Here is a 12,253-nt window from a genome sequence, read left to right on the forward strand (position 1 = left end):
ACTAGTAGTTTCAACATGTGGTTTAGTTACTTTGACTAGCAGATTGTGTCGTTTCACTTTTGGCAAGGGTTCTTTTATTGAAACGTTTTTGATTACGTCTGACCATGAACAACCAAGTTTACTTTCAGTGGGTGATTTTTAAAAAAAAATTAAAAAAAATGTATAGTACCAAGATGGCTAATTGTCAAATCAAATGTATTTATTTAGCCCTTTTTACGTCAGCTGATATCTCAAAGTGCTGTACAGAAACCCAGCCTAAAACTCCAAACAGCAAGCAATGCAGGTGTAGAAGCACGGTGGTTAGGGAAAACTCCCTAGAAAGGCCAGAACCTAGGAAGAAACCTAGAGAGGAACCAGGCTATGTGGGGTGGCCAGTCCTCTTCTGGCTGTGCCGGGTGAAGATTATAACAGAACATGGCCAAGATGTTCAAATGTTCATAAATGACCAGCATGGTCAAATAATAATAATCACAGTAGTTGTCGAGGGTACAACAAGTCAGCACCTCAGAAGTAAATGTCAGTTGGCTTTTCATAGCCGATCATTCAGAGTATGTCTACCACTCCCGCTGTCTCTAGAGAGTTGAAAACAGCAGGTCTGGGACAGGTCAGGGTTCCATAGCCGCAGGCAGAACAGTTGAAACTGGAGCAGCAGCACGGCCAGGTCGACTGGGGACAGCAAGGAGCCATCATGCCAGGTAGTCCTGAGGCATGGTCCTAGGGCTCAGGTCCTCCTTGTGACATATTTTCCAATCGGAAAAGCTAACAGCTTGCAAAGTTCTAAAAGCTTTAACCGGTGGTCTAAGCAAGAGTTTGTAATTATGGACCCTCCTGGTTCATACAGAATGAGGCTGTTGACTGATAAAAAGTGAAGTTTGCACTTATCAGGAGTCAACTGAATATCCCGTGAGTGCAAAACACACACATACACACTTCACTTTCTTTCATTGCCCTCATCCTCTGACCGTCTCTGTCTTCCAGACCTGTCAGAGACCCTGGAGATGAGGGAGAAGCTCCAGAGGCAGCTGCAGGAGATCATGTCAGCCACCAAGAAGACCACCAGCAGGCGCTCTTCAGCCCGCCTGGGCTCCGGGGGGACTGACTCTCATCCTCATACCCCTGGCCGCAATGCAAACGTCCGACGCACTCTGGAAGCACTGAGGTATGAGACACTGACAGACCAGGGGGCTGCGACACGTCAAAATAATCTTCAATTAACCTTCACTATTCAGTTTCCCTATGCCAATGACCAGATCTGTGTCCAGACAAATTTGAGTTGAATTTGTGCTTTAATTTCATTGGATGTTTATTCATGAAAAATGTCTTTGTTTGCCATTTAAATAAGGCATGTACATCCGTGTCTTTACAGTGTGAAAAAGGGCTAACTCTCTCGGTCTCCCTCCTTTGGTGTTATTCAGGATGTCTCGTCAGGCAGCAATGGACCTGAACACAGAGCCGTCTCAGAGTGAGCAGATCGTGTGGGATGACCCAACGGCCCGGGAGGAGAGGGCCAAGCTGGCTGACAACCTGCAATGGCCTGGCAGCCCCTCCCAGCACTCTGAGTCCCTGGCTGTACCTCTAGCAGCACCCCTATCCCACTCTGACAATGCTGGAAACACACTCAGGGACTCCATGACCGACTCTGAAATGGTGGAAATGGGTGAGGGGGGGGGGATTAAAAAAGTAGTCCCCTGTCTACAATCACACTCAAGTGTTGCATGTTTCAAAGGATTTAAAAAGAGTGCAATAGAGTTCGGAAATTCGGTTTTTCAGTCTTGTTATATATATGCCAATGCACCTGCAGCAACAGATTCTTATTGTTTTGCCAAATATTTACCTTTGAAATGTTCTCCCTCCTATTCAGTGTTGTGTGACGTGATTGACCAGCAGATGGGTGAGAGAGTGATGACTGTGCCAGGGGAGGATCCTGACCTCCTCACCCCTAAAGCCCCCAGCATCGCCTTCCCCCTCGCCAACCCCGCCGTGCCCCCAGAGCCACAGGTAACCACACTCACCCTCCCTCCCTCTTGTAAGGTGATATTATAAGTAAATGTTTAGATGTGAATCGTTACTTAGTGGCACGGTAGTGTACTGTGATGCTAAAAGGGCTGTGCTGTCAACAGATGGATGAGGAGAGTGAGGCGGAGAAGGAGCCTCCTCGGTTCCAGCTCTCCTCCCTCAACCCCCAGGAGAGGATAGACTACAGCGCCCTCATAGAGGAGCTGGGTGAGTCTCGGTCCTCCTCCCTGACCACCTAACTAACTAGATGTCTTTACCGTCTCTTTGGTACATATGTGCTCCCGTGTGGCTCAGTTGGTAGAGCATGACACTTTCAACACCTGGGTTGTGGGTTCGATTTTGTCCCGGGGGACCAGTATATAAAAATGTATGCACCCACTACTGTAAGTTGCTCTGGTTAAGAGAGTCTGCTTAATGGCCAAAATCTAAAGTAGCCTCAACTCGTTGTCAAATTGACACCCTAATGTATAGTGTACCATTTTAACCAGGGCCCATAGGGTTATGGTTCAAACTAGTGCACCATATAGGGAAAAGGGTGCATTGGGTACTCACCCCATTGCCATTGCAAATAAAAAAGTAGGTCTTAAAATATCTTGTTTCTTTCTCTTCTGAGACGGTCTGTCGTCCTGTTTGTCAGTCCCCCTATTGCATTTGTCTGACTCAACATGTCTGTGTTCCTGTAGGGGGCATGGTGCTGGACAAACAGTGCTTTGACCCCAGCTGTTCCCACATCATCGTGGGGAGCCCCCTGAGGAATGAGAAGTACCTGGCAGCCATGGCCTCCGGGAAGTGGATCCTGCACCGTTCCTACCTGGAGGCCTGTCGCTCCGTGGGACACTTTATCCAGGTCAGGATCTGCATCAGACCACCACAACATGCCCCCACAGACTCATAGCTCCATCTTTTTGGATTGAATCTTTATTTAACCAGGAAGTCCCAATGAGGTCAGAAGATATCTTTCGCGAGAGAGACCTATCCAAGAAGGGGCAGCTCAATTAAAAAATACATCTCGTTTATTCTTCTTGAATTTAATGGAGAGGGTGTACATACTGTGTGTTCCAGGAGGATGCGTACGAGTGGGGCAGTAGCTCCATCCTGGATGCCCTACCCTCCATCAGCTCCCATCAGAAGAGGCTGGCATTGGCTGCCACGCGCTGGAGGAGGAACCTGCAGGACCAGAACAACCTGGAGGGAGCGTTCAGCGGTTGGACCGTCATGCTAAACATCGACCAGACCAGAGAGTCGGGGTTCAGACGACTACTGCAGTCTGGTGGAGCAAAGGTAGCAACAATGCTCTTAAAGGGCAACTCCACTTTTCATTGTCATTTTCTCCAGCACAATACCAGTGTCAACATATGTGAAAACTGCACATTTCTGGGTTTTTTTATATGAAGTTCTATCCGATGACAGCAAAAAAATACCCTCTCTTGGGCTAGAAACTGAATGCAAATTTAGAAAATCAATTTAAATCAATTTAATCCTGTCATGTCACAGAGAAGCATTTCTTAGGACCTCATTTTTATAACCTCAGATCATAGAAAAATAATATACTACTGGAAAAATAATATGCTTCTGACAATATTAGGATAGGATGAATCAGAAAAGGACCTTGGCTACATTTCATTCAGTTGCACCCCATTTAATAAGCGAGGAAACCGAAAACTGGCACCTGTCGTCATTCCTCACACGTCATTCCTCACACGTCATTCCTCACACGTCATTCCTCTTTGGAGGGAGTTGAAAGTCCGTGTTGCCCAGCAACAGCCACAAAACATCACTGCTCTAGAGGAGATCTGCATGGAGGAATGGGCCAAAATACCAGCAACAGTGTGTAAAGACCTTGTGAAGACTTACAGAAAACGTTTGACCTCTGTCATTGCCAACAAAGGGTATATAACAAAGTATTGAGAAACTTTTGTTATTGACCAAATACTTATTTTCCACCATAATTTGCAAATAATTTCATAAAAAATCCTACAATGTGATTTTCTGGATTTTATTTTCTCATTTTGTCTGTCATAGTTGAAGTGTACGTATGATGAAAATTACAGGCCTCATCTTTTTAAGTGGGAGAACTTGCACAATTGGTGGCTGACTAAATACTTTTTTCCACACTGTATTTGATTTTAAAGGATGAAGTCCAGATAGGCTAGGCCTGGGAAACTTTATGGATGGACATAGAGAATTAGTAGCTCATTCACGCACACCCACCCACCTAAAAGGACCTATCAATCAAAGCCGCATGCAACCCATCTCAGACACTTAAGCAAATCACATTTCTCCTTTTCAAAAAAACGTATAAAAACCTTGCCTTAGATTCAAATCCTTTCTGTAGGAAATCAAAAACTAGTCTGCCTTACAGGATAATGCTAAATTAATGTAGCCTGTCATATACATTGACGGAAGTTTTGAGGAGATATAAGCTGGAGACTGATCTTCAGTATTCATACCCGTTCACTTAATCCACATTTTGTTATATCCTGAATTCAAAATTGATTCAAGTTTATTTATTATTTTGCCATCTACACGCAATACCCCATAATGACAAAGTAAACATGTTTTTTGAAATTTTAGCAAATTTTATAGAAAATGAAATGTCTAATTTCCGTAAGCATTCACACCCATGAGTCAATACATGTTAGAATCACCTTCGGCAGCGATTACAGCTATAAGCGTTTCTGGGTAAGTCTAAGGGCTTTGGCAGTGTTCCAGATAACAATTTATATTTTCGGATGTAGAAAGACTGGAATCAATCCTGTTCTGAATAAAGAATTGATTGCGGCAGGACAGTATTTCGCAATTGACGTGAACAGTGTCATAAGCAAGACGTGCCCATATAAAAATGTTTTAATATGGACTTAGTGGGCCTTTACTCTGTCATACTGCACCTCAGTCTTCACTCACTGTTCCTTAGTATGGAGAAAGCTTATAATATAAACTTATCTGTCTCTGACTGCCCATCTCCTCCATACTTTGTTGATATTGACAACGTGTACACCTCTGGATGTTACGCCATCCACCCTCTTTCTCTCTTCTCCCTAACCCTCTCTCCAGGTTCTCCCCAGTCCCTCTCCATCTCTGTACAAGGGAACCACGCACCTGTTTGCAGAATTCAGCCGGTTGAAGCCAGGAGACTTCCGGGTGGATGTGCCAGAAGCCATGTCCCAGGGAGTCAAATGTCTGAAGCCAGAGTTCATCGCAGATTACCTCATTCAGGTTGGTGGGACTATAACTAAAGCACACAACTGCCTCATAAAGGGATATTATGTTGAAGGGAATATGTGTCTGACTGCTTTAAAGGCAGTTTATAGTGCCTTCAGAAAGTATTCCCACCCCTTGACTTTTTCCACATTTTGTTACCGCATGAATTTAAAATGGCTTCAATTGAGATTTTTTGTCACTGACTTACACACAATACCCCATAATGTCAACGTGGAATTGTTTTTATAAATGTATTAAAAGCAAAAAGCTGAAATGCCTTGCGATAAGGATTCAACCCCTTTGTACTGGCAAGCCAAAATAATTTCAGTTGTAAAAATGTGCTTAACTACCATACGTTGCATGGACTCACTCTGTATGCAATGTTTTAATGACTACCTCATCTCTGTACCCCACACATACAGTGCATTCGGGAAAGTATTTACACCCCTCGACTTTCTCCACATTTTGTTACAGCCTTATTCTAAAATTGATTACTTTTTTCCCCCTTATCAATCTCCACACACAATGAAATATCACATTTACATAAGTATTCAGACCCTTTACTCAGTATTTTGTTGAAGGTCCTTCGGCAGTGATTACAGCCTCGAGCCTTCTTGGATATGATGCTACAAGCTTGGTACACCTATATTTGGGCAGTTTCTCCCATTCTTCTCTCCATATCCTCTCAAGCCCATCAGGTTGGATGGGGAGTGTGGCTGCACAGCTGTTTTCAGGTCTCTCCAGAGATGTTAGATCGGTTTCAAGTCCAAGCTCTTGCTGGGCTACTCAAGGATATTCAGTTACTTGTCCCGAAATCACTCCTGCGTTGTCTTGGCTGTGTGCTTAGGGTCATTTTCCTGTTGGAAGGTGAACCTTTGCCCCAGTCTGAGGTCCTTGAGTGCTCTAGCAGGTTCATCAAGGATCTCGCTGTACTTTGCCCCATTCATCTTTCCCTCGATCCTGACTAGTCTCCCAGTCCCTTCTGCTGAAAAACACCGTAAGGATGGTGCCATGTTTCCTCCAGACATGAAAATGGCTGTCTAGTCATGATCAACAATCATCTTGAGAGCTTGAAGAATTTTAAAAAGAGTAATGTGCAAATATTGTATAATCCAGGTGTGAAAAGCTCTTCGAGACTTACCGAGGAAGACTCAAAGCTGTAATCGCTGCCAAAGGTGATTCTAACATGTTTTCCCTCGGGTGTGAATAGTTATGTAAAATAGATTTCTGTATTTAATTTTATCTGACAAAATCTCTAAAAACATGTTTTCACTTTGTCATCATGACTTATTGTGTGTGTGGGGGGGGGGTGGAATAAGTCAAGGGGTATGAATACTTTCTGAAGGCAAACTGTATATGGGTCTTCCTCACGAAACTGACATTTTAGCAATTTATAATTTTTCACAATTTCCTCATGTTTCAAATCAAATTGTATTTGTCACATACACATGGTTAGCAGATGTTAATGCGAGTGTAGCGAAACGCTTGTGCTTCTAGTTCCGACGATGCAGTAATAATCAACGAGTAATGTAACCTAACAATTCCACAACTACTACCTTATAGACACAAGTGTAAAGGGATAAAGAATATGTACATAAAGATATATGAATGAGTGATGGTACAGAACGGCATAGGCAAGATGCAGTAGATGGTATCGAGTACAGAATATACATATGAGATGAGTAATGTCAGGTATGTAAACATTATATTAAGTGCCTAGTGATACATTTTGTTACATCAATTTCCATTATTAAAGTGGCTGGAGTTGAGTCAGTATGTTGGCAGCAGCCACTCAATGTTAGTGGTGGCTGTTTAACTGTCTGATGGCCTTGATTGAAAAACAGCTTCTGTCTCTCGGTCCCATGCACCTGTACTGACCTCGCCTTCTGGATGATAGCGGGGTGAACAGGCAGTGGCTCGGGTGGTTGTTGTCCTTGATGAGCTTTTTGCCTTCCTGTGACATCGGGTGGTGTAGGTGTCCTGGAGGGCAGGTAGTTTGCCCCCGGTGATGTGTTGTGCAGTCCTCAATACCCTCTGGAGAGCCTTATGGTTGTGGGCGGTGCAGTTGCCGTACCAGGCAGTGATACAGCCGGACAGGATGCTCTCGATTGTGCATCTGTAAAAGTTTGTGTGCTTTTGGTGACAAGCCAAATTTCTTCAGCCTCCTAAGGTTGAAGAGGCGCTGCTGCGCCTTCTTCACAACGTTGTCTGTGTGGGTGGACCAATTCAGTTTGTCCGTGATTGTGTACGCCGAGGAACTTAACTTACTACCCTCTCCACGACTGTCCCGTCGATGTGGATAGGGGGGTGTTCCCTCTGCTGTTTCCTGAAGTCCACGATCATCTCCTTTGTTTGTTGGCGCGTGAGGCGTGTGAGGTTATTTTCCTGACACCACACTCCGAGGGCCCTCACCTCCTCCCTGTAGGCCGTCTCGTCGTTGTTGGTAATCAAGCTTAATACTGTAGTGTCGTCCGCAAACTTGATGATTGAGTTGGAGGTGTGCATGGCCGTGGGTGAACAGGGAGTACAGGAGAGGGCTCAGAACGCACCCTTGTGGGGCCCCAGTGTTGAGGATCAGCGGGGTGGAGATGTTGTTACCTACCCTCACTACCTGGGGGCGGCCCGTCAGGAAGTCCAGTACCCAGTTGCACAGGGCAGGGTCGAGACCCAGGGTCTCGAGCTTAATGACGAGTTTGGAGGGTACTATGGTGTTAAATGCTGAGCTGTAGTCGATGAACAGCATTCTCACATAGGTATTCCTCTTGTCCAGATGGGTTAGGGCAGTGTGTTTGCGATTGCGTCGTCTGTGGACCTATTGGGGCGGTAAGCAAATTGGAGTGGGTCTAGTCTGTCAGGTAGGTTGGATATGGTCCTTGACTAGTCTCTCAAAGCACTTCATGATGACATAAGTGAGTGCTACGGGGAGGTAGTCGTTTAGCTCAGTTACCTTAGCTTTCTTGGGAACAGGAACAATGGTGGCCCTCTTGAAGCATGTGGTAACAGCAGGCTGGGATAAGGATTGATTGAATATGTCCGTAAACACACCAGCCAGCTGGTCTGCACATGCTCTGAGGACGCGGCTGGGGATGCAGTCTGGGCCTGCAGCCTTGCGATGGTTGACACATTTAAAAGCTTTACTCACGTCGGCTGCAGTGAAGGAGAGTCCGCAGGTTTTTGGTAGCGGGCCGTGTCAGTGGCACTGTATTGTCCTCAAAGCAAGCAAAGAAGTTATTTAGTCTGTCTAGGAGCAAGACATGCTGGTCCGCGGCGGGGCTGGTTTTCTTTTTGTAATCCGTGATTGACTGTAGACCCTGTCACATACCTCTTGTGTCTGAGCCATTGAATTGTGACTCTACTTTGTCTCTATACTGACGCTTAGCTTATTTGATTGCCTTGCGGAGGGAATAGCTACACTGGTTTGTATTCGGTCATGTTTCCAGTCACCTTGCCCTGGTTAAAAGCAGTGGTTTGCGCTTTCAGTTTTGTACGAATGCTGCCATCAATCCAATGTTTTGATAAGAAGAACCTCATTCTGATGGCATTTTTTACCTCTTTCTCCCCAATTTTGTGATATCGAATTGTTAGTTACTGTCTTGTCCCATCGCCTCAACTCCCGTACGGACTCGGGAGAGATGACTGTCGTGAGCTGTGCGTCCTCCGAAACACGACTCCGCCAAGCCGCACTGCTTCTTGACAAAATGCTCGCTTAACCCAGAGGCCAGCCGCACCAATGTGTTGGAGGAAACACTGTACACCTGGTGACCATGTCAGTGTGCATTGCGCCCGGCCCGCCACAGGAGTCGGTAGAGCGCGATAGAACAAGGACAACTTGGCCGGCAAAACCATCCCCTAACCCGGACGACGCTGGGCCAATTGGGTCTCCCGGTCGCGGCCAGCTGCGACACAGCCTGGGATCGAACCAGGATCTGTAGTGCAGTGCCTTAGACCGCTGTGCCTCGAAGGGAGGCCCCTAACGTATACATTTACTTGTGCTCATCTAAGGACTACTACTCTTGACCAGTGGTTCTCAGCTGGTTTTGCCTCGGTACCCAAATTGAACCAGGTTGTCTCAGTTGCGACCCAATATTAACATCACAAAAATACAATTTGTTAGCTATGCTATATTAAATGTTGCAACATTCCCACTTCTTTCATTGTCAATAATAAAATGTTGCCAACACATTCTTGATGAATGTTAGTAAACTCAATGGTTTGAGACTACAAAATCAACCAAAATTGCTCTGCTAATAGCTCTATTAAAAAAAAAAAAAAATTGTAAGTTCATTATAATTTCTAAACAATTTCTACCTGGTTTGAGTTCAGACTGGAGTATTTTATTTTTCTATTTTCATTTACTCAGACACGAGATCCATTCAAAATCTCCCTGGTCGCGACCTACCAGCTGCTCTAGATAAAACAATTGGAGTTTTACAGGAACTAATGAGACATGCCCACAGTGTTCTATTCATAATAAATATAATTGAATGTAAACTTTAACCAGTATACAATTTTTTTTATGATTTATGGACAAACTACAGCATCATTTTGTTTTATTCAAATAAGTTGGGTTTTAATAAAGTTTAATTGAATTAACTAACCCGAGAATTGAATCTTGAAGCATTTTAGTAATGAGAATTTGGGATGAAAATGTACAAAATTCTGGCGACAATTTTAAATGTATTTAAAATAAGACCCTTTGCCAAAACTAGACAGGCCTTTGCTACAGACATGTTTAAAACTGGTTTCATGGTTATCACCCATACAAGTAATGTTGGGAAAGTCTAAAGCGCGTGTCAAACTCCTTCCACGGAGGGCCAAGTGTCTGCAGGTTTTCGCTCCTCCATTGTACTTGATTGATTGAAATAAAGTCACTAATTAGTAATGATTATATTATATACTCACCTGGATGTCTGTCTTCATTAAAAAGGAAAAACCTGCAGGCACTAGTCCTCCATGGAAATGAGTTTGACACCCCTGGTCTAAAGTGAATCCAGTTGGTTCATATATGATCCATAAAATGGTACTGTGCCTTCATTTATCCATACTATGTGATCAACCTTCTCCATAATACCCACCCTGGCCAGTTAAAGGTTCTCCATGTAACATTTCCACCTGCAACTAGGGCCCAAATTCCAATTACATACCAGTACTAACAAAGAAATATAAATTCACCAGAGTAAAACATATCATTTTAGAAAGGCACGTGGCCTCCAACTGCTCCTAAATGCAAGTAAAACTAAATGCATTCTCTTCAACGATGGCTGCCCGCACCTGCCCACCCGTTTAGCATCACTACTCTGGACGGTTCTGACTTAGAATATTTGAACAACTAGAAATACCTAGGTGTCTGGTTAGACTGTAAACGCTCCTTCCAGACTCACATTAAGCATCTCCAATCCATCATTAAATCTAGAATTGGCTTCCTATTTCGCAACAAAGCATCCTTCACTCATGCTGCCAAACATACCCTAGTGAAACTGACTATCCTACCGATCCTTGACTTTGACGATGTCATTTACAAAATAGCCTCCAACACTCTTCTCAACGAATTGGATGCAGTCTCAGTGTCATCTGTTTTGTCACTGGTCACCCCCGAAGCCAACTCCTCCTTTGGCCGCCTTTCCTTCCAGTTCTCTGCTGCCAATGACTGGAACGAATTGCAAAAATCATCTGAAGCTGGAGACTCATATCTCCCTCACTAACTTTAAGCATCAGCTGTCAGCAGCTTACAGATCATTGCACGTGTACATGGCCCATCTATAAATAGCCCACCCAACTACCTCATCCCGATGTTATTTTTTTTTTTGCTCATTTGCAGCCCAGTATCTCTACTTGCACATCTCACTCCAGTGTTTAATTGCTAAATTTGAATTATTTTGCCACTGGCTGTTTTATTGCCTTACTCCCTAATCTTACTTCATTTGCACACACTGGATATAGACTTTTCTATTGTGTTATTGACTCTACATATGTTTATTCCATGTAACTCTGTAGTTTGTGTCGCACTGCTTTGCTTTATCTCGGCCAGGTTGCAGTTGTAAATGAGAACTTGTTCTCAACTGGCCTACCTGGTTAAATAAAGGTGAAATGTGTATATGTATGTGTGTTTTATTTATATATATATATTACTCCCATGACTAGCTGGTCTGGCTCTTGTGTGTATTAGTTCTTCACATCCTTGCAACTGATGTTTTTTTGGATTATGATAAAGTAAGAAGCCGTACCAAGCCATTTTAGTCGTTTCTAAGCAGTGTTCTTGTAAAACATGAAGGAATCTAAATTATGGCTAAAATATTACATGTTGCTCCACTAAGAAAATCAAGACTGATACTAAAACTCATAAGTAATTTTGTATTTTTGTCCAGGAGCCTTCTGCACCAATAGAGATGTACTATCTTCCTCAAGCGGCCCAGTGTCTGCCAGTGGGCGCAGACGTCAGCCGCACCACCCCGTCCCACAAGCGCAAAGTATCAGGAGATTCCTCCAAGCTCAAGAAGACCCGCCTCAAGTGAAAACATTGGCATTTAGAGCTGTGGTGTCGGTAAATTCCATCATTTTAGAAACACCCTTGCAAGCCTTAATGATAGTATGTCTGTAAATAAGATTTATTTTAATTATTAGTTGTATGAAAATAAAAATAAATTTGACAAATGTTTGTATTGTGATTGATTGGCGCTTTCAGCAAGAGTCAGACAATGTTCTCAAGCACTCAACACTGAGAGATGCACTGTCGATGTATGTCCTATAGAGGGCACTCCACAGTCGGTTTGAATCCCAAGCATCATTCCTGGAATGAGTGCATTGTTCATTGTTTTAAGCATCATGTGCTGAACCATTGAGCTTTTTTTCCCACCTCGAAGTCTACTGATACCAAAAGCAGGGACAATGTTTCAACCTCTCCTTTTTTCATTGCCAACGTGAGTCCTCTTGAGATCAATTCTACCTGCTATGAAGTGATAATGGCATTTGTTCAGGGTGTCACACCAGTCTCTGACCCACGCTGTCACATCCGTTGCCATTACTGGCACCAACCTCG

The 12,253-nt window shown here is 43.9% G+C and overlaps 1 protein-coding gene across 1 annotated transcript in view; it reads left to right on the forward strand.

The window, feature by feature from the left end:
- Positions 1–11,872, forward strand: part of topbp1 (DNA topoisomerase II binding protein 1) — a 30,337-nt gene extending 18,465 nt beyond the window's left edge. Inside the window, exons 20-27 of the mRNA XM_035758958.2 lie at positions 979–1,159; positions 1,416–1,657; positions 1,862–1,998; positions 2,121–2,223; positions 2,700–2,863; positions 3,079–3,297; positions 5,071–5,232; positions 11,583–11,872. Coding sequence (XP_035614851.1) covers positions 979–1,159; positions 1,416–1,657; positions 1,862–1,998; positions 2,121–2,223; positions 2,700–2,863; positions 3,079–3,297; positions 5,071–5,232; positions 11,583–11,729 — 1,355 coding nt within the window. The 3' untranslated portion in view covers positions 11,730–11,872. The remainder of the gene's footprint in view (positions 1–978; positions 1,160–1,415; positions 1,658–1,861; positions 1,999–2,120; positions 2,224–2,699; positions 2,864–3,078; positions 3,298–5,070; positions 5,233–11,582) is intronic.
- Positions 11,873–12,253: the final 381 nt, after the last annotated feature.

The sequence above is a fragment of the Oncorhynchus keta genome, chromosome 4, assembly GCF_023373465.1.
Source record: "Oncorhynchus keta strain PuntledgeMale-10-30-2019 chromosome 4, Oket_V2, whole genome shotgun sequence".
Lineage (NCBI taxonomy): Eukaryota > Metazoa > Chordata > Actinopteri > Salmoniformes > Salmonidae > Oncorhynchus > Oncorhynchus keta.